General features: G+C 40.8%; 2 protein-coding genes across 6 annotated transcripts; one reads left to right on the top strand and one right to left on the bottom strand.

The window, feature by feature from the left end:
* Window positions 1-11: 11 nt before the first annotated feature.
* On the bottom strand, window positions 12-12,410 carry ppat (phosphoribosyl pyrophosphate amidotransferase). Of its 3 annotated transcripts, none has more exons than XM_017455773.3 (11): window positions 12,276-12,410; window positions 5,791-5,857; window positions 5,404-5,610; window positions 4,503-4,615; window positions 4,189-4,334; window positions 3,802-3,874; window positions 3,568-3,719; window positions 2,770-2,897; window positions 1,928-2,149; window positions 1,665-1,785; window positions 12-746 (listed from the first exon to the last, which is right to left on the bottom strand). In XM_017455773.3, the coding sequence occupies exons 1-11, from the start codon at window positions 12,401-12,403 to the stop codon at window positions 577-579; spliced, it is 1,527 nt and encodes a 508-aa protein (XP_017311262.1). In that variant the 5' UTR covers window positions 12,404-12,410; the 3' UTR covers window positions 12-576. The 3 variants fall into 3 exon arrangements, with proteins under 3 accessions (XP_017311262.1, XP_017311264.1, XP_053531747.1); XM_017455775.2 differs by lacking the exon at window positions 12,276-12,410 and adding an exon at window positions 6,705-6,726; XM_053675772.1 differs by having other exon boundaries at window positions 640-775.
* Window positions 6,946-21,058, top strand: paics (phosphoribosylaminoimidazole carboxylase, phosphoribosylaminoimidazole succinocarboxamide synthetase). 3 transcript variants are annotated; one of them, XM_017455767.2, is made up of 15 exons: window positions 6,946-7,330; window positions 8,373-8,798; window positions 8,952-9,020; window positions 9,128-9,850; window positions 9,952-10,029; window positions 10,556-10,722; window positions 12,986-13,022; window positions 14,142-14,339; window positions 15,616-15,794; window positions 16,165-16,344; window positions 16,503-16,616; window positions 16,957-17,040; window positions 18,345-18,525; window positions 18,647-18,805; window positions 20,451-21,058. In XM_017455767.2, exons 1-15 carry the CDS (start codon window positions 6,961-6,963, stop codon window positions 20,615-20,617), a joined length of 3,132 nt encoding a protein of 1,043 aa, XP_017311256.1. In that variant the 5' UTR covers window positions 6,946-6,960; the 3' UTR covers window positions 20,618-21,058. The 3 variants fall into 3 exon arrangements, with proteins under 3 accessions (XP_017311256.1, XP_053531744.1, XP_053531745.1); XM_053675769.1 differs by lacking the exons at window positions 6,946-7,330; window positions 8,373-8,798; window positions 8,952-9,020; ... (1 more) ...; window positions 9,952-10,029; window positions 10,556-10,722 and adding an exon at window positions 12,756-12,893; XM_053675770.1 differs by lacking the exons at window positions 6,946-7,330; window positions 8,373-8,798; window positions 8,952-9,020; ... (1 more) ...; window positions 9,952-10,029; window positions 10,556-10,722 and adding an exon at window positions 12,759-12,897.
* The last annotated feature ends 859 nt before the right edge of the window (window positions 21,059-21,917 follow it).

Raw genomic sequence — 21,917 nt, 5'->3', positions numbered from 1 at the left:
TGGAAAATGCAGCTGGAAAAAGTCTTTTATTACAGTTGTAAAGCAAAAAAAAAAATATGTTGATTTCAAGCTCTCAGATGCTATGTGGCCAGAAGTAAGGCACATGTACAAGTTCATGACATTCAATAGAAATTCAAAAGGTTAAGTGTAACGTTACATAAATGCTCTGCGTATAACTTGGACGTGTCACTGAAGCAAGGTTGCACAACTCTTCAAACCATGTGGTAAGATGAACCAAAGCCCTTCACTAGAGAAAGGGTGAAAAAAAATTGAGGGGTACAGAGAAAGACTGGAAAAAAGTGCTTAAATTAGCAGACGAGTTAACACACTGAAGTATATCCTGCCTCACAGTAATTACATGGCAAAATATACAACAGTGTGAATAAATGTCAATGTCGTCGGGAGGGTTGAAACCCTTGTTAATCGAGAGCATTATGATTAAATGCACTCAGCAATCACCGTTGGGTTTCATACCTCCCAGTATAGTAGACCTAATCTACATACAGTGGTTACCACATGTCACAGGCTGAATTTTCATGAGGTGCAATGTTGGCTGTTGTGTTGCTGTGTGCTTCGTCACCACTCCAGCTCGATGGGGTATTTGCCGGTCAGGCAGGCTGTACAATGACCCAGTTTTCTGCTGGTCTTGCTGCTGGAGCTGATCTGCTCATTCTCGTAGGGCTCGATCCCACTCTGAACTGCTGTCACCAGGCCCTCGACAGACAGGTAATGCACACTGGTAGCTCCTATGCAACACAAGATCATCATCAGGGATCTGTTCTCGGAAAATTCACATACAAAAACGTTGCAATAAAAAACATTGGATAGGCTCCTGAGTGGCACAGACAAAAATAAAACTCAAACTGACTTTAAATCACTTTTGGTAGGTACTAACCACTGCATGCTGCGAACATCCCACAAGACCTGCCGTTTTGGAGATGTTCTGACCCAGTCGTCTAACCATCACAATTTGTCCCTTGTCAAAGTCACTCAGATCCTTACACTTGCCCATTTCTCCTGCTTCTAACACATCAACTTTGAGAACTGACTGTTCACTTCCTGCCTAATATATCCCACCCCTTTACAGGTGCCAATGTAACGAGATAATCAACGTTATTTTTGTCACTGGCCAGTAGTTTTAATGTTATGACTAATCGGTCAGATCACGCTTTCATTAGAGCGTGTGAGGAGCAGATCGAAAAGATGTTGTTGACTGGCTTGATGTCTCTCAGAGGAAGCACATATTAGCCTTTACCCTCCCCAGCTTAATCTGTATCTGGCATTTAATAGCGGAGAGCTGGCAGGTGACCCAACTGGGGAGAAAAATGGGAGGGGGTAAATCCAAAAAGGAAATTTTTTTTAAAAAGTAATAAATGAACAGGGAATTCTATTTTGTAAATAAATTGTAAAGAGATGGATTTTTTCTTCTCCATTTAGAAACCAAGGGGGCTGCACTTTTACAAACAACTGTATTGCAAATTGTGGCTTGCAAAAATCAATTCTATATATTGGTAGTACGATGCAGTTTTTATTTTTAAGTAAATAAAATCTTATATAAATTGCATATTGTATTTTACAGGAGTAAATAATTTCCTTTTAAAAATATGCAAGAATTTATGCAAACAGACCATTAGACGTGGGAGCCAATATTTATCTTGACTTGCCTAAATAGTTAGCAAGGTCCTTGAACTCTGGTCTGTTAGCAATAAGCTCTTCTTTGGTAGGAATGTTGATGCCCATGTAGCAGGGGAACCGAATCGGAGGTGATGCCACACGAATGTGGACCTACTCGTTGATTTTCAAGGAAGGAATTAAAAACTGTATTAGTAAAGCAGAAGGAACTTTTAACTGAATGTTATTAAATGTCAAATTAAACACTCTGTATACACATCACACATACATGTTAATACATTCGTATAGATCCTACCTCTGTTGCTCCTGCCTCTTTGAGCAGTTTAATAATTGGTGAGATGGTGTTGCCTCTCACAATGGAATCGTCAACGAGAACTACTCGTTTTCCAGCAAAGTTGTCCGTCAGCGCCCCAAATTTCTTGGCCACCCCAAGCTGACGCAAACGAGTATCTGGTTGAATAAATGTCCTGCCGACGTAGCGGTTTTTACACAGGACCTCTACGTAGGGCAGGCCAGACTGGTGAGACAGAACAATACGTGCGGTCAAAGTTATAACACTGGGTACAGATCACAAATACAAACGTGAAGGGAATTAAGCAGGGAGCAATGGAGGATTCATCAAATTCAATTCATTCATCCGTCAGTGACCACTTTATCCTGGTCATCAGGGGAACACTGGACATAAGGCGAGAATACACCCTGTCCATCACAGGGCACATACGCACATTCACACCAAGGGGTGTGCATTTAGCAATTTAGCTTCTAGTAAGGTTTTGGGAGGGGGTATGAATGTTAGTTATTTTATATACGGGTCTAGAATTTCACCCGTTCTAAATCATACACAGATAAAGCCGTGCGATGAGATGATATATATTTGAATGAATTATAATAAATAGTTTTTTTGTGCGCGATTGTGTGTGTGAAATTACCTGCGTCTGTGTCGCGTCTCTATTAACAACAGAGCTGCGAGTTTAACTACTGTATGCAGCTGTAACTGTATGTTACTATGGTTACAGTTGTTTATAGGCAGCGCATTAATTTACAATGGTGATTAAACTGACTAGAACTACCTGCATAATCATAATAAACATAATTAATACAAAAAAAAAGCTCATACATTATTTCCTCATCTCTTACCTCTTGTGCATATCCTAAAGCAGCTGGAGTAGCAGACTCAGGCACTGTACTGACCACATCTGCATCAGTGGGGGCCTCAATGGCCAGCTGGCGTCCACAGCGCTGCCTGACTGTATATACCATCTGACCTGCAGCACACCACAAACAGACTCGTAAAAACCATCACTGACTAATTTTGTTGTGTTATTTGGAAAAAAAAATAATAATAATTTTACATTAATTTTGGATGTCTCTATTTTTATTTGGTATTTTTAGTGTTTGGGTCTATATCATTTACTTTTAGATTTATTAATAGTTAATATATATATATGAATATTTATTTCATGTTAAAAAAAACACAGTACATTTTCATGTTACAGGCAGTACTGTTTATTTTCGTAATACTGTTCAGCAATATTTACTCGAGTTTTATGTCTTCATTCAGTATCAATTTTAAAAATGATCGGGTAATTAAACGGTTAATCGGCAGGTGCTTAGTTATCTGTTAAATCCACTATCCGTCGACCTCTACTCTCAATAACTTAAGATACTACATCAAAAAACAAACAAACAAACAAACAAAAAACATCTCATAGCCTCTTCAGTATCTAGCCAATTTCCTAGCAGGCTATAAACTAATCTCCATTATACGTTATTATTATGTGAAGTTGTCAGCCTTGTTAGAATAAGCTATTAAATTTGGAACATTTCCTAAAACTGCTCATCTTTCAAAGACTAAACCGAGATAAATTCTAGCATTTGGGAAATGACATTTGAATTGAATCGTTTTTTGTTTTTTTTAAAGAATTATGCACTTGCCTTCAAATATGGAGTCTGGCCTGGCGAAGTAGACATACTCGAATATACAAAAGGCTGGAGGATCTCCCTCAGGACGGGGGATTATGTTCAGGCTCTTGACCCCGTGTTTGGAGATCTGCACTATTTCTCCAGGCCGGACTTCACAGTAATACCTGTGGACAGAGACAACGGGAGGCATCCACCTGCTGTACCAATATGTTGCCAGTTTCAAAGGGACACGTTTAAAAGTCTCACTTGGCGCCAATGGACTGGAAGCTGCAGGACTCTGAGGAAACAACCCAGCCTTCTGTGTCTCCTTCTCCACCTCCTGAGGAACATAGAAAGAGTGTGTGTGTGAGATTTATTTAAAGTGGTGTGGATGATCTCTTCTAAAAATTACTGCTTTTGTGTAAAAACAAAACAAACAAAAAACCCTATACATTTAAACGTAAATGCAAATATTCAGCCGTCAGAATTTTTAGGATTTCCTTATGCTGCTGTTTAAGCTTGAGTAAAGTTATGTTTCTAATTACATTTTGTTCCTAAATCACTACTACACCCTCATCTACAGCTCCTTTACTCAAGTATGTTTTATCCTTCCCCTTATTTTTTGTCTCCGATCTGCTTTTTCTCTCTCCATACCAGAGCTGTGTAGTTTGGAGATGGGCACCAGCCGTCCGATACACAGAGGTCTGTTGCCATATGGGTCTCGCACAGCGTAGATCACATCTTTGTGCATTATCAGCAGGGAGTATGACGTTGGTGTCAAGGTCATCAAGTTCTTAATGCTGAAAATCAACCAAAACAAATAAAAACCATTATAGCAGAATATTCTATACGTCGCTTTAATAATCCAGGTTGTTGAATTTCGACAACACCAAAATAGTAGGAACGGTTTCACGTGCAATTATACAAGGAACGTTAAACACTGGTTATGTTGAACATATGGAACTGACCGCGCTACCCAATCAGGATTGTCGACCTCCTCCATGGGCGGAGTCAGGCAAAGGAGCTGAGTGATGAGCTCACTGTCTGAACTAGTGGAAAGCCCCACACCATGTCTCATCACCTAGAAGACATATGCATACAAATTTGGTTTTTGTTTTCTTTCTTGTTTCCTGTTCATGAAGTGGGATGTAGAATCTACAACAAATGACACGTTTTAAAAAGGACATCTCACGAATTAGTTTTAAAAAAAAAAACCTTCCTAGGCAAACCTAAGCAATATTATTAATAATAATAATAATAATAATAATAATAATAATAATAATAATAATCAGATGGTACCGGAACAAACATCAGGTATTCACAGGTCATTAAAAGATGACGGATAACAGTTCTGTTTAGGTTTGTGAGATATTTCATTTTCCCTGCTTGTGATTTACCAAAAATTGTGATAAACTATTTAATCATCCAGAACCAATAACCTAAAACGTGACACGAAAATAAGCTTTCTATCATTTCAATTTTAAAGTGCACCTATTATGTTTTTTCAGATGTTACCTTTCATGTAGTGTGTTATAAAACTGTTTGTGAATGTAAAACGTCTGCAAAGTTTAAAAAAAATCAAAGTGCAGGACAAACGGAGTTATTGACTCCCAAAAGAAGGAACCGATCCTGAACAGCTGAAACGAGCCGTTTCAAACCAGATTTCCTTCCTGTACTAAACTACGTAGGTTTGTAACAAAAAAGTGTTTGAATAAAATGCATATCATGGGTAAGCATTGAGAATCTTGCATTTTTTAATAGTAAAAATTTTCAGAACTGATTGAATTTAACACAGTGGTGAATTCAAACCCCTTTGTGCATCAAAAAAGTCCTCCATGGTCACAAAAAAAATATAAAACAATGGCTTGCCTTTCTGCGAAGTGCAGCAGCGTTGAAAAGTTCTCCGTTGTGGGCCACTGCAATCCTGCCATGCAGAGTGTCCACCACAAAGGGCTGGCAGTTCTGCAGCTCTGACATTCCTGTGGTAGAATAGCGCGTGTGCCCAATCCCCAAGTTACCATATCGCAGTTTCAGCATGTCTTCTGGTTTAAAAGCTGTGCTCACTAACCCCATGCCCTAAGGAGAGAGAGGATATAAAAAAAAAAAAAACAAGAGAGGAAAGAGCTTTCTTCAGCATTCATGACGATAATATGTGAATGCGAAAAGCCCCAAATTCCAACTCTCAATAATTCTCTTTTTGGGACTTAGGGTACACTACTTCATGCAAAGATTAAACATCTTTAAAACAGGTATTACCTTCAGGGTGGTGTACGTTGGTGGACTGGATCCATTACTTGTAACAATGCCTGCACTTTCTTGGCCTCTAATTAAACGTAACAAAAGCACAGTGTTAATAATGTTATTGCATGTGGTGCTAATTGCTTTGAAACTATGCGCCTGTACAGGGTTTTTAGTCTTCCAGGTTTGATCAATTCTGACTAAACTCTGAGCTCAGAGTGGAGGTTTACTCCACTTTTAGGCGTGCAGATCTGGTTAAGTACGATGTCATTTATGCCTATTACCAACATGTTATTTTAATCAATTTAAGTGGAATGATCATGTAATGCTGGCATGATCATAAACGATACCATCACATAGTTATAAAATGACTTATGAAACATCAACATTAAACTGAAAGTATTTTCAGACGTGTTTTGGTTTGGGTGGTGGGGGGTGGGGGTGGATGTAGTAATGTAATCGTGTGCAAACTAGTTCAGGCAATGTTGCCATAACAAGCTTCAGCATGGCTGACTGCTGAAAGATAGAACAGGATGGAAAGGTCTCCCTCCCCTCCATGCCTAATTCTTTCCCTCTGATGTTAAAAACCTATTTAAATAAATAAATAAGTAAATAAATAAATAAAATCGAACAAGCATGCTTCCAGCCTGGTTTACGACTCGGCAGCTGCCTTGCTTTAAGCCCAGAGGCAGATCAAACTGGTTTGTGTGTGTGAAGTAGGTTTCCAGAGAAAGAGGGCGGTTGCCGGGGGGAAGAAGGAACAGAGAAAACGGCGGAGAAAGAAAGAGGGAAGCGTTTGCAAGACGGGCTGAAATAACCTGCCTGCTGCACAGAAACAATACACACAGATTTCAAAACTGAAAATTCTCTCTCTCTCGCTCGCTCTCTCTCTCTCTCTCTCTCTCTCACACACACACACACAAGCTCTTAACCTTTATCGTTTTCCGTATTAGTAGGGGTTCTTGCTGCAGCTGCAGCTTTGTTTGCCAAGCCACTTCTCACATTTCCACACCCCCTCCCCCCTTCAGCTTAAGCCAGTCACAAAGCTGCGCTCCGTCACATGACCATTCCTAACTGGCTCAACTGTCTGGTTGCCTAGGACACTGAGCTTAAGGCAAAGGGGGAGGGAGAGAAAAAGGAGAAGCAGAAATTCAAGAGAAGCCATTTCCAAGCTTCTAGCTCAAGAGCATGGAACTTAGTACAGAGCAGAAAACAAGCAGAGAGGAGGAAGAGAGCCAAAGAGGAGCAAGTGGTCGCTGGGGAGGGGAAGAAGTTAGGGCCTTGCTCGTGGTGTGGAGGGAGAGGGAAGCCTGGGACGAGACTGAGGACAAGGCCAAGTATGAGGCCATCTCGAGCCGCCTAAGCGAGTTGGGCGTGTGCAGGGACTGGCTGAGCTGCCAGGCACAAAGCAGAGCAATGGCACTACCCGACTGGAGACCTCCAGCCATCCGGACATCGATGGACAGCACCACCCAAAGGTCTTACGAGATGGACGAAGAACAGACCAATCCTGTCAGCAGAAGACAGGGGAACGCTTCTCTGAGCAACTTTCAGGAGGGTAAATATCCGACACTGCCACAAACTACACCGATTTATTTCTTTTTTAATAATGAGCAACTTCTCTATACAACATTTTGGTTTAATTTCCTCAAATTTAGACAGACAGTAACTAAAAAAAATATTATTATTATTATTATTATTATTATAAATTCTTTGCTGCTAAAATAATACTTTTTTTTCCTTTTACTTCCCCCCCCCAACAATTTCTACAAACCAAAATGAATGCTTAAAAGCACCACAAATGAAAAGCCCTTAAATATTTCAAAACACAGCCATGTTATTCATTAAGATTTAGTTCATACCTCAGAAAGCTACCCATCTATTCACTTTCATCACGTTTTCACGTGAGGTCAATGTAGAAGACCTGCATCATTAATAATTTAACAAAAGACCACTAAACACAAGAACCGTAATTTATAAAACTCATTTTTACCATTTCTACTTCTCATCCTCCAGAGTTCAGACTAATCTCTCAGGTCAGTATTGGTTTGCTTCTTCTTAGAGTTCTTATAAATACATGGCACATAAGATGAATAAACTTTTTTTTAATGGTTAAGGTTAATCTCTAAATGCTACTGTGTTCATACATGGTATTAACATAGCTGTTTACACCAGGCATTTTAAATGCATCAACTGTGATCATATTTCATACATGACTTCTTCTGAAGGAAGGATTCCACGACATTTTGTTTTCGACCAGGAATGTCTGGCTGATCCTCACTCATGTTTCAAACATTTAATTCGCGTGGTCTGTTTAACGAAACGAGAGAAATGAGCATTCACACTACAGGCCCAGGCCACGCCCAAGGGTGGTTTGAGTGATTGGATGACAAGAATTCTCAGAGACATATTGGACCCCCAATTACACCTGCAGTTAGTGCTGTCCATTTATAATCAGATCACCCAGGATGCATGCTAGTGCCAGGTGTGAATGGGGTCTTAGCTCAGCTTCATGACATACAAAGGACTATATGAAGAACCAGTCCAATTCCTGTGCCAGTTTAGATGTCCTCTAATTTCCACTGTTTTCTTTTATTCAGGCAGCGGAGACCAACATTTTGTTCCTCTCTCTGGTATGGAGGGAGGGAGACACTGGTCTGATAAAGAGATTCGGGCTCTCCTCAACATCTGGGCTGACCGAGAAATGCAGGTGCGGCTGCAGAGCACCCATCGAAACAAGGCAATCTTCCAGGAGATGGCCCGCCGTCTGGAACTCCAGCATGGAGTGGTGCGAGACTGGAGACAGTGTCGCACCAAATACAAGAACCTTAAATATGACTACAAGGTCAGCAAGAACCAAGGTCGACCTATGCGCTTCTTTGCGGAGATGGATGCAATCTTGCAGGGCAAGGACACTGAGGATTTCCTTGATGAGGAGGAGAATTCTCCCAGGAAAGGAACAGAGGTTGACCAGACAGCTGCGAGGAGAGAACCAGAAGAAGAGCAGTACATTAAAATTGACGATGGTAAGAGAATAAACATAAGCTAAGAAAGTGCTAGGTATTTTTGATGTTCTTTGATAAACAAAAGTACAACCTATACATAAAGTCTCATTCAAGTAGCTTTTCCTCCCTAGTTTTGATTCTCATTTGCTTTTGGCACTGCTCATTCCACTACAGATGAGAGTCTGGCAGATATGCAAACAATAATAAATACCGGTTCTCAACACCTCATCACAAAAGATACAGGTGCGTCATCAGATCAAAAGACCGACAATTGGTTCAGTAGCTGTGATAACGGTGTTCACAATTATACACACTAACTGATTTCCTGATCTGCTATTTTCTAAAACCAGGTTCATCCATATCACCTGTTGCTCGAAGGCAATCAGACGAGGAGAATGTGATCACGGTCCATGACTCGGGCCGAAACTGGTCCGAGGAGGAAGTGGCAGCGCTGCTCAATATCTGGTCTGAGGAAGGAATCCAACAGCAGCTGCAAGGCTCGACCCGAAACAAGGACGTGTTTGTGCAAATATCACGCCGGCTCCTTCAGCAGGGTGTGGAGAGGGATTGGAAACAGTGTCGCACCAAATACAAGAACTTGAAATATCTGTACCGATCCCTACAGAGAGGCAAGGCTGATATCGGAGACACCAGGCGCATCATGAAGTTCTATGAACAGCTAGACAGCATTCTGTCCCAGCCAGTCAGAGGCCTATACAGAAACTCTGGGATGTTCAGTCCACCCACATTAGAGGAGCACTCTATCTGTGAACTGCCTGCACATGAGGACAGTGACATCATTGCTGTCGGATATGATCAGCAGACCATAGATGATGCCATGTTAAGGTCTCCAGGCATCGGCACAAGAGCGTACCAAAATGAGGCTAGAGCAGATGCCATTTTGAGGCCAGAGGAACTCACTGGAGTGGAATATGAAACAGCGGACCAGTTAAATGGCATGCTGGCAAGGTCAAAAGACAGCGTTCAGACAAGATATGAGGAACAGCCTTTGTCCGGTCATTCTGTCACAGCAGGTACATATGGAGGAGGCCAGGAATATAAAGTAAAGACAGGTAATACATTGAACTATAGGGATATGTACCATCACTTCAAAACAGTTCTGCTCAAGTCCACAGGAAATAAGTTTTGCGTGCGTGTGTGTGCACGTGCACAGGTGACACAGAGACAACATTCACAGACAGAGATCCTGCCGGGTCGAGAAGAGGAAAAAAGCGGAAGGCCACAGATGAAGGTCCTTCAATCTTCTCATTTTATAATGAATAAAAAAAAAATCTTACATTGTGACTGCAGTCATATGAGCACAAAACTTGAGTGTGAAACGAGCAAGACAAAAATCACAAGTCATGATATCTTGAAAGTCAGAAAGCTAGTAAAAGTCACAGGGTTTGTTCAGCCAACAGAATCTTCTTAGCAAAAAAGTTCAATCTAAAACCATTAAGGGTTCTTCAGTTTGGCCCTCTGGAGAAACCCTGGAAGGTTACAAAGAGGATAACAACACTTAATGTAGGCTATGACTTTACAAAAAAAAAAAAAAAGTAAATCACAATAAGTTATAACTCGGACTCAAAAAGTTGCAGGCCAAAGTACAGAACTAACAGCAATCCACTGAAAGCAAGATAAATGCATGTGCCTGAAAGCTGTTTGGATTCTTTAACCCTGCAAATTGTGTTACAGAAGGTGTTCTGTATGATCATAGAAACAAGGAAACCCATGCTGACATGAATTTCTTTAGATTCTTGAATTTTCTGTGCTTCCAGATTGCAGTGTTTTCAGCAAAAGGTTTCAGGAATGCATTGATGATGGAGACAGCAGCACGGACTGGTCTGAGCACATTGACTATCAGTGCAAAGAGGAGCAGGATCAATACATTCCGATTATGGAGATCATCTCCGTGCACTCTATGGCTGAAACTAACTATAATCAGGTGAGCCAATACAGCACATCAGTAAACAGATCACTCAGTACTCCGGGGGTTCACAAACTAAGGGTCACAACCCCAAGACGGGTCGCTTGATTTACAAATAAGTTTGTGAGGGGAAACTCAATCTTCGCTTTTTTTTTATAATTAATTTTACAAATTATTATTACAAATATGACTCATTATGAAGATGGCTTTTGTGCATTACTATTTTGAAAGTATTTTCTTTATCCCGACATGCTGCAGTGGAATAGGAATTCAGTAATAGAAACGTGAAAATCTCCTCATCCATCTACCTCCTTTAAAACAAACTAGTGTTCTGTGTCAAATTGCATACTCATGTACTATTCTAGACCGTTATTGAGTACTAAGACTAACCGGTTTTCCTAATACAGTTACAAGTGTTTACATTTTTAAGACTGCTATCGAAGAGTACATTTAACATACTAGTCTTCTGGATTTTCTAGATGAAGAAATACTTCTGAATGTAGGGTCAGATGTTTAGATTTGAGATGCAGCTCATGACAACAATCACGACAACGGAACGTTTTAACAAAAAGTTTGCCGGTGTGTTTAACGCCGCTAAACATTTCAAAGTTCACCTGGAAACCTGGAAAACCGAGATGTTAGTAAATGTTCCATCTAGGCTAATGTTCCAGTTGTACATAAGGTATGCAAGTGAGTGTGTGAAGAGTGTTGCTCATTTTGCCGCTGCTTCTGCACATGCATGCAAAGCCATGTCATCGTGTATAAACTAGGCTCCACTGCTTCGGGTCGGGCTGCATCACACCACTACGGCATGGATTATTTTCCTATAAGAATGCATCACGTTGTGTTTTAATTCCTTGTGTGTCATTGGAAATGGGACGTGCTAATGCCCTTTCAAATACAACTCCTGACTTTTTGACAAGCTGTCAAATGTCTGGTATGTCCATGAAAGAAATATTACTTTGGTTTCTAGTCACTCATGTTACACATATGTTTATGAATGAATAAAAGTTACAAAATGTTACAGTAGGCCAGATTATAAATCTGGAATTTTACAACAAAAAAAGCACAATGATCAACGCAGAAAATTCATAATGACCATTTAGGATTGTTTGCTCATAAAGTTTAGGAACCTCTGCAGAAATCAGGAATGAAACCCTTTAAACTGATATCACTGGTTATAAGAAAGTGCCCTGCTGAATCTTAGTCCTTGTTTATTGTTTAAATAAAAATACATAATCCAAAAATAAAAACTACCTCTAAATTCATTCTACAGACGCAAAAGTTCCTGGTCGCACTGTGATGGGTTGTCAGAGAGGCTTAAATCTTCTATTAAGACCGCGTGCACTGGAGGCTTGCACATGAAATCCATTTCAGCGATGAAGAGTTTCTAAAGTATTGGCACCTCAAACTACTCTACAGACAGGAGAAACTCAACTGTTATTTGCAACAGTTTACAGAAATCAGTTAAAGCGTCTTGTGTGGTCTATTCTAGTTTTAATTCAGCCTTTTTCAAAAGGATGAAAGAACCTAAGTGACAAATGCATCAGAGGTGTAAACAGTTAACTTACCTGTGCTGCAAAGCTACAAGCCCTAGTGTTATAATCTGCGCAACTTCTAGTTGTGTCGGCCACTCGCCTGCTGCAAGACAGCCGAAAACCCCACATTCCTCTCCGATACCGGATTCTTCAAACTCCATGTCCAGCAAAAATCCCAAATACCCACAAAAAGTTACAAAATAAACTACAAAACTTCACTCCCCACGCAGCCTGACAATCTGCCAGTCCGACCACGTGCTGCCTCAGGCAGCCGCTTATGCAGGAATGTACCAACTACAGAAAGGGGGGTTCGAATCGCCGCAAAACGGCTAGAAAAGAAACTTCTGGTCGCACAAAATAATAATAAAATATATATATCAAAGTTAAAGTTAACTAGTCTGAAGAGAAAATAGATTAAAATCTGGAAGAAACTACTCAATAGATATCGCAGATCTCAGATAGTATCTGCAGAGTTTTTAAACAATATCTGATTAGGCAACTGCTGCTTCAAAAGAACAAGACACGAGACTTTTCCACGTGGTGAAGATGGCGTCACTGCCTCCTTTTTTATAAAGTGTCGTAACTTGTATTCTCAGTCGTCCCTTTTTCTCATCACACGGTTCCTTCGTTCAGCGCTCCAGCTCCCTGCCTGTAGGTAGTGCAGCTTAACTTTTAATATTGTTCAGATCAGATTCTGTGATTGATTATCATTTTCTGTTTTTTTTTTTTTTTTTTTTTTGCAGGACAAAAGAGTTGTAACCGAAATGGCGTCGACATCAGGTATGTAGCTGTGTGAAGTTTTGGGGTGTGAGTGTGTGTGCTCGCGCCATGATTTGGTCAGGGTGCAGCAATACATGATGGAGTGTTGACCCGAAAATAACCTGACACCTTGAAAGTTTGTTTCCTTGATATGTTAATTAGTTATCGGTCATTCTGCATCATTACGAATTAAGTAGCACTAATGGGCCGATTGCCTTTGATTTTGGCAACGCAGTCAGGTTCCATCACGTTCAAGAGCAACGCAGGTTCCATCACGTAAATGGTAAATAAATGGCGCACTTATCGCGCTTTTATCCAAAGCGCTTTACACTGTGTCTCACTCACTCACTCACTCTCTCACACACACACACACACACACACACACACACCAGTGGTAGCAGAGCTGCCATGTAAGGTGCTAACTTGCCATTCAGTGTCTTGCCCAAGGACACTTCAGCATGTGGAGTCACGTGGGCTGGGAATCGAACCTCCAACCCTAGGATTAGTGGACAACACGTTCTACCACCTGAGCCACAGCTGCCCCACATGTAATGCAGTCAGGCTCGATCACCCTCAAGAGCAACGCAGTCCGGTTCCATCACGCTCGAGAGCAGCGCAGTCCGGTTCCATCACGCTCGCGAGCAGCGCAGTCCGGTTCCATCACGCTCGCGAGCAGCGCAGTCCGGTTCCATCACGCTCGCGAGCAGCGCAGTCCGGTTCCATCACGCTCGCGAGCAGCGCAGTCCGGTTCCATCACGCTCGCGAGCAGCGCAGTCCGGTTCCATCACGCTCGAGAGCAGCGCAGTCCGGTTCCATCACGCTCGAGAGCAGCGCAGTCCGGTTCCATCACGCTCGAGAGCAGCGCAGTCCGGTTCCATCACGCTCGAGAGCAGCGCAGTCCGGTTCCATCATGTGTAACAGTAATATTTGATCGAGTTCACACGTAACACAGTAAGGTTTGATCGAGTTCACATGCTGAAGCACAGTGAGGTGTAATAGTAATATTTGTTCACGTGTAACACAGGTTCGATCGCTTCATGTGTAACACAGTGGATTCATGTTTGTTGGTTTTTTCAGGGAATTTCTGCCTGTGCAGGTTTTTAATGAGTTTCTGCTGTTCTTTCCCCTACCGCTTTGTAGATCTGAAGCTTGGCAAAAAGCTCAGCGAGGGCAAGACCAAGCAGATCTTTGAGCTGCTGGACATGCCGGGCCAGGTTCTGGTCCAGTCTAAAGACCAGATTACAGCGGGTAACGCAGTGAGAAAAGACCAGATGGAGGGCAAGGCAGCAATCTCCAACAAGACCACCAGCTGTGTCTTCAAGCTCCTGCAAGAAGCTGGTGAGCTCAGAAGCTTTTCACTCTCAGTTGCTTTGTCAGTGTCACCTTCATACAGTCTATAATGTAGTGTTTAAAGTTGCACAAGTTTGATAACTTCTAACCTGTAATCACAATATTTTCTTCCTGGTCATTTTCTTGATATAACCAAGTAATACTGGTTGTAATAGTGCAATGCAAAGCCTCAACACCAGAATTGGAGCAGTTCTAATCCTGGAACTGCTTTTGAATCAATTTTAAATGTTGCCTCTTCTATGGGTTGCTGTGACTTGCACAGTTACCCACAATGCAACATTGTTTTTCTAACTGTGCAGCCATTTTGATTCCCTAGTTTTTGCTTAATGGATTGGTCCTGTCATGCAGATAGGCCTTATTTCCTGAAATTAAAAATGTAGTTTAATTTCTTTTGTAAATTTGTTAAAAATACAATATTAAATGCTCATTAAAAATGTCCTCTATGCAGCTCCTTCACCTCAGGTGACAGTGTATATACACGTACTTTTAACCGTGTAGAGATCCTTACGATTAACAGCAGCCATTGATAACCTGCGCCTTTCTTCAGACAATGAGTATCTCGTGAGTCATAACTTTCACAACTTTTATAGAACCTTCACTTGTTTTGTCCACCTGGTGGATTGGAACATTTACATCTATACCACAGTGTAGCAGCCTTCGCACGTTTGTGTAGGGAATCAAAATGGCTGACAGCAAAGTACACTTCTTTTCTTTTTTTTTTTTTTTTTGTGACATCATGTGAAAACAAAGGACAACACTGGCCTAATTCAGAAGTATTGCCCTTTAACACATCACTTGTAGTTAATTGGTGTAACTGCAGTCCATCTCTGTAGCTCATGAGAAAACTCGTGCTTGTTAAAATCATTACCTTGTGACTTGTGCTTTCTTGAATTAAATTCAATGCGATTCACACATCTGCATATCCGTTCATGCTCAACTGGTCTGTCTATTGCCAGTATTGTCCAGCTTTCATATATTAAGTCCGTCACAGCTAACACACCATGATATTTTTTCTGACTGTTTATGAAGTAAATTATCATTATTTTTTTAAATCACTAATTCATCGCTTTTTAATACTGAAACATTCCATCAGCTTTGAACATGAGAGAATATGTACTCGGTCCAGCCACAGAGCAGCTGTTTATTGAAACCCTGCATCATGCATAACAGTAATTTCTTTATACCACATGCTTTGCATTTTATATTTAAACTTTCTGAATGTACAGTTTCTCACCGATCTGTATCATCTGCTTTGTTCCGTAAGGAATTAAGACTGCGTTCGTAAAGCAGCATTCGGAGACGGCATTCATAGCCAGCCACTGTGAGATGATCCCCATTGAGTGGGTGTGTAGACGCATCGCCACGGGCTCCTTCCTTAAAAGGAATCCAGGTGTCAAAGAAGGCTATCGCTTCTCACCACTAAAGATGGAGATGTTTTTCAAGGTGGGTGTCCAGCGATGGTTCAGCCATCTCGTGTCTCTCAACTAACACTAAAACTTCAGAGGACTGTGGTCTGGTCAATATATTGCTACATGCTTATTAGAGAACAGCTCGATAATGAAAGTAAATGATGGGACTGTACCCCACGCTGTTATCTCTGGAGTGTTGAGTCAGTTTACTGATGAAACAACACTGCTTGGTGTGGTGCTCAGATAAGTAATAGCACCATTGGAGAGAATCTATAATCAGTTCTTTGCTCAAGATTGCATGATGGATAGCACGGTTTGTGATCTCCTCCTCTATGACAGACTTTTACTCCAAATTTGATTAAATGGAAAGTGATTTATATGTCTGCATATCTGTTTCCTTGCAGGATGATGCCAATAACGACCCGCAATGGTCTGAGGAGCAGATCTTGGCGGCTGGCTTTGAGCTGGCAGATGTGACGATTGGCCGCTGTGAGGTGGACATTATGAGTAAGAGCACAGTTGCCATCTTTGAGGTCCTGGAGAAGGCCTGGGCCACCCAGAACTGCACTCTTGTGGATATGAAGGTACTTTAAGACACTAGACTGGGATGTATTTTAAAGCTAAGCTGAAGCAATGCAGTGTTGTGCCAAACATTTAAAAAAAAAAAAAAAAAAAAAAACTAATTTCTGTTATCATTGAAGTATTTACTCCCAGCATGGACAAATTCTGTCGTTCTATTTAGATCGAGTTTGGCGTGAATGTGACCACCAAGGAAGTTGTGCTGGCTGATGTGATCGACAACGACTCATGGAGACTGTGGCCAGCTGGAGATCGCAGCCAACAGAAAGACAAACAGGCAAGGTTTATGCAGGACTGGCACTGCCTGAAGCCCCATGTCTGTCATTTTTGCTTTGTCTTATATTTAGCACAAAATTCCCAGACCAACCCCCTTTCTGTGCACATTTCTGATAATTGTCTCATTCAGTCAATTATAAGGACCAGTCAAGAAAAAAAATCATGCAGAGCCAGTATTGTTTTTCCTGTCTAGACATGTAGTCTATGTGCTTCACTAGAACATTTCCCCTATCCTCTAGTACAGCAAAAGTTGAGTTGGAAGATATTTCGGTGCACATCAAATTATGATGGGCCCTTGCTAGGTGCAGTCAGGTTAACCTTGTGTTCTGTTTCTCATACAGGTATACCGTGACCTGAAAGAGGTCACACCTGAGGCCATGCAAATGGTCAAGAAGAACTTTGAATGGGTGGCTGAAAGAGTACAGGTATATTCACACATGCTTGCACCTATTCACAGCTTTCCATTACAGTACTGTTATTGCTGGAAGTTCTAGATACTTGAACCGTATCTTCTTTTTGTTGCCTTTGTTCTCTTGCTGTGAGCACGTGTGGTGTGGGCCATAGAACTTCTCCACATCGCCTCACATCATAGTAATTCTCCTTTAAGGATGTTAAACATTTACACGTAGCTGGCCGAAATTGCACAATTTGCCTGTTTGCTCATGTTAACGCTTCGTATCTCTTTGTTAACTCTGTGTACTTCTCAACCTTTAATACGATCCATAGCTTTCACAAGAGACTTCAGTCTCCATGAACCTCAACCTTTTTTGTTATTTATATATATATATATATATATATATATATTATAATATTGTTCCGAGAATGACCATGCTTTCTGCATTATTACATCAGAATCGATTAGCTGTTAGTCTTAGGGCTATGGACAAACCAGAGTGTATGCTCACTACAATGGCTCCACGATATGGCCTAATGACTTTCGTGCATTAAGAGTGTTTTTTGTATTTGACCTGAATATTCAAGTCTGCACCCAGGATCCATACTTGGATAATTTAAGTGTGGTGGGTGGGGGAATTAGTCACTTTACAAAATGGTACATACTAGGCTCATCCATTTGTTTGGGGTTTTTAATTATTTTTTTGTTTTTGTTTTCAAATTATTATTGTTTAAATGTTGGTGCCAAATTGAAATAGTGTTTTTGCAATGTTCTCCGTGCAAGCACTTGCACCACAGAGGCAAGATCATTACCGTAACCTTATTACTAGTCCTGTGAAAAGTCTGGCTTAGTTTTATTGTGTTGTGCTTACACTGTTTGATAATAGTGATGCATAATTACTTCCTGTCTTCCTTAATAATGAATCACATACTTTCCAAATTTACTTTCAGCAATGAAATTTACTTCAGGTGAAGCTGTTCACATGGTTAAAAATTCAGAGTTTTTATAAGTTGGGACCATTTGCCTTTGAATGCCTTCTTCTCTCCGTATACGAGGCGTTCTGTGTCCTCCGCTGAGCAAAATAAGCCTCTCCACTATCATAAAAAGTTGAAAAAGAAGAGACCTGACAAGTTTAATATCCAGTCATGTCGTACCAGGGTTCTGTTGAAGCGAGCCCTAGAACACTTCTTTTAAGAGGACCGGGGTACCTCAGGGCAAATGGCTCAGAGTCCAAAAAACCTCAAGTGTGAAGGTGTTAGTGTTTTACTAGTTTGTTAGTCTTAATCCTTTGCTGAAATTCTGTTTTGTAACTTGCATGTTTGCATGTGCCTTCAGCTGCTCCTGGAGCCGCAGGCGAGTGGGAGAGTTGTCGTACTGATGGGCTCTACGTCTGACATGGCTCACTCTGAGAGGATCCGTAAAGCTTGCGGCTCATACGGAATCCCCTGCCATGTCCGAGTCACCTCTGCGCATAAAGGCCCTGACGAGACACTCCGCATCAAATCTGAATATGAGGGTAAGACGAAGGACAATAACGTGTGCAGAAATGTTTTTATAGAAGTGAAGTTGCATTGTAACCACAGTCTCGGTAAGAATTCCCAGTCTTATTATGCATCACTGTGCATTTCTTTCCTCAGGTGATGGTGTCCCCACCATTTTTGTAGCCGTTGCAGGGAGGAGTAACGGTTTGGGTCCAGTGATGTCAGGAAACACGGTTTACCCTGTCATTAACTGTCCTCCTGTTACGTCTGACTGGGGCGCTCAAGACATCTGGTCATCTTTACGTATGCCCAGTGGTAAGGATTCATCTGGTCTACTTGATCAAGATCTTTGTTTAAGAGCACTAGGTTTCCCCATACTGGACTGCCTAGTAACACAGAAGTACATTACTTTAGTGCTAAGACGCTTACATACTGAGATCTGTCCTTCTATACCAAAGTTCTGTGTTTTAAGAACACAGTAAATATTGTGCAATTACCTTGATGGTACGCTTTATTTATTGATTGGTTGATTTTAAATGGCTCCATGTTTCAGTACACAAATAACAATCCTCAGTGTCATGGTGCTGTACTTTTTATTTTGCAATGTGGAATTATCAGTACGAAGAGATGGAACCTACAAACCTGTGTTCGTTTTGCTGTGACACTTTCCCTGCTGCTGTGTGCTGTAGATCTGCAGCATAATCAGAGTATGAAAGCATGGTGCAGCGAGTACTAAGACGCATGACCGCATGGCAGGATGTCCTCATGACCTAAAAGCTAGCTTTATTTTCAGAATCAGCAGAAAGACGTGTTCAACTATTGTTTTTATTCATTATCCCACTGCACTAGCTGATTAAGTACTGCATTAATCGGTACATTCTGCAGTCAGTCACATTTGATGGGATAAGTGGAATGATTTTAGGGTTGCATCTCAATCAGCTCCCCTAGTTCAGTAGTCGGGGCGCTGATTAGGGAGTCGGCCATTTTAAAGGCTGCCTCAATCGCAAAATTCTTCCAGTGCAAAAGAAAATCCCACAATACACTGCAAAAGCCAGGGAGCATCGATGCTCACTGTGTTCCCTTAGTGGAAATGACGTCATGTTTTCTGAAGTCTCAGCTTGAAAAAACGCCAGATGAACTCTCAGCCAACTTTGTTTATAAATGTAAGCAGTTTGTTATCGTTGTTGTGGCTCTTAAATGATTACTCACGAACGTTTATTTGACGTTCTGTATGCAGTTTGTTTGAGTCTAACGAGTTTGAAGTGTTTAATGATTGATTTTTTTTTTTTTTTTTAAATCCACTAGCTCGCCTATTATCCTGCTTGAATTACCATGACAGAAACACACGAGATTAAGCTGACAAAATAATGACATAAAATTTAAATATTTTGTTTGGATTTTCACATTGATGATGTTTTACAACACAAGTACATATTCATATCACCAGTCATCAGTGTCCCAGTGTGTAGTGAGCCAGTTTCCTTACCAGTGTCTGAACTCGTGTACACGATATACTGGTTCACCACCAAGGAGCTGATCAAGACACCATCTGATCGGTTTAGAATGTGCACACAGATTAACTTGTAGATTTATAGAAATTGGTGTCATAAGAATTTGGAGAAAAACCTGCAACAGTATAAAGTGCTTTGCAGTGGCCAAATTTAATTGTTCCCAGCAGTCACTGGACCGTGACTGATCTGTGCATCATTAGGGGAACGAGCGTGTTCTGCAGATTTGATGCCAATATTAAATTATCTATAAGCGTTGCATTACACACTGAGTGGTGTGGATTGAGTCACAGTGTTTACGCTTTTTCTGGCAGATGCATTACATTTTAAGGCTTGGCTTTAGGGGTTAGTCAGGTTTGTTTGTATGTGTACCTTGCCTTAACGTGCCACTCCCAGTTGCCAAATTAGTCCTCCACCAAGTCTTTTAACATTCTCTCTTTTCTCTTCTTCAGGTCTGGGCTGTTCTACAGTTCTGTCTCCAGACTCAGCTGCCCAACATGCTGCTCAGATCCTGGGCCTGACTGATCACCTGGTGTGGGCCAAACTACGTGCCTCTATGCTCAACATTTGGATCTCTCTGAAGCAAGCTGACAAGAAGCTTCAGCAGTGCAGCATCTGAACACACAGCACTTCTGTTTATGCTGAGCCATTCCAGCTGTTTAACCATTCCATTCCACACTACTGCATACAGCCTTCATTTTCAGATGATTGAGGCTTTGTGATCTAGTGCTGAGTCTGCATAATCTCATTTGCAGGTGAAACTAATAAATAGATTTACAGAAAACGTTCATTTGGACTATTGCTTTACATAAATAACTATACACAAAGCTAAGTCTTCCTCTTTCTGGGCTTTGTCCTTAATGCAGGTTACAGAAACCTCAAGGATTCTGTCATTAGACAACCATGATTAATTGTGTAGTATGAATGATCATGTTGACTAAGTTTATTGATCATTATGGGGAATTTAGTTTCTATTAATGTTCAGCTCTAAAATAGCAGGGGGGAAATTTCCAATTATGAAATTAACAGGAGGAAAAAATAAATAATCCAAAGATGCAAAGATTCTTTCATGTCCCTTTATTTTAAAGTAATTATCTACATTTTCAGTATTGAGTTTCTGACCACAGAATGCTGTTGGCTGGATACAATCACCCCAACACCACACACATGGACACTAATCATGCCAGTGACTACGTTTACATGCACATCAAATTCTGTTTAATTCTGTATTCAGGTTATAGCCATATTTTGAATAATGTTTATGTGTAGTCATCGGATTATTAATGTATACTGTGCACGATTGTTGTAAGTATACAGATCTACACACGTCTTTTCCTTTCCCGTTGTTATTTCCTGGGAGATTCAAGATGCTACCGTTGCTGCCCACAATTCCTTGCAGACTGAGCATGCATGTATATCTCCTTTCAGGACATTTTCTGAAAAAGGTGTATACATGCAACACGTTTCCAATTAAAACAGGTATATTCCAGGGATGGGAATCTGAATATTGTCTTAATCTGAATCAGACTGCGGTGTTTACAATACTAATCAGAATACCACCAAATTCCGAATAATACCGGAATACAAGTGTGCATGTAATCTTGGTCATTAAGACTGCTGTACTGAGAATGAGCCACTATCCAAATAATACAGTGCTGTGAAAATTTATTATTGTTTGATTTCTTCTGTTTTTGTGTATATCTCATATTAAATAGTTTTAGATTTTCAAGTGAAATGGAACATAAAAAGTAAATAAACGCACAATAGTTATCTTTTTTTAATTATTATTAAACCAAAAAAAAAAAAAAAAAAAGTTATCCAAAACCTCACCCATGCGAAAAACTATTTGCCACTTTAAACTTAAAATCTGATTGCGCCACCTTTATCAGCAAAAACTGCAACCAAACACTTTTGGCCCA

The sequence above is a fragment of the Ictalurus punctatus genome, chromosome 25, assembly GCF_001660625.3.
Source record: "Ictalurus punctatus breed USDA103 chromosome 25, Coco_2.0, whole genome shotgun sequence".
In the NCBI taxonomy this organism is placed as follows: Eukaryota; Metazoa; Chordata; class Actinopteri; order Siluriformes; family Ictaluridae; genus Ictalurus; species Ictalurus punctatus.
This window is presented reverse-complemented; position numbering and strand designations above follow the sequence as displayed.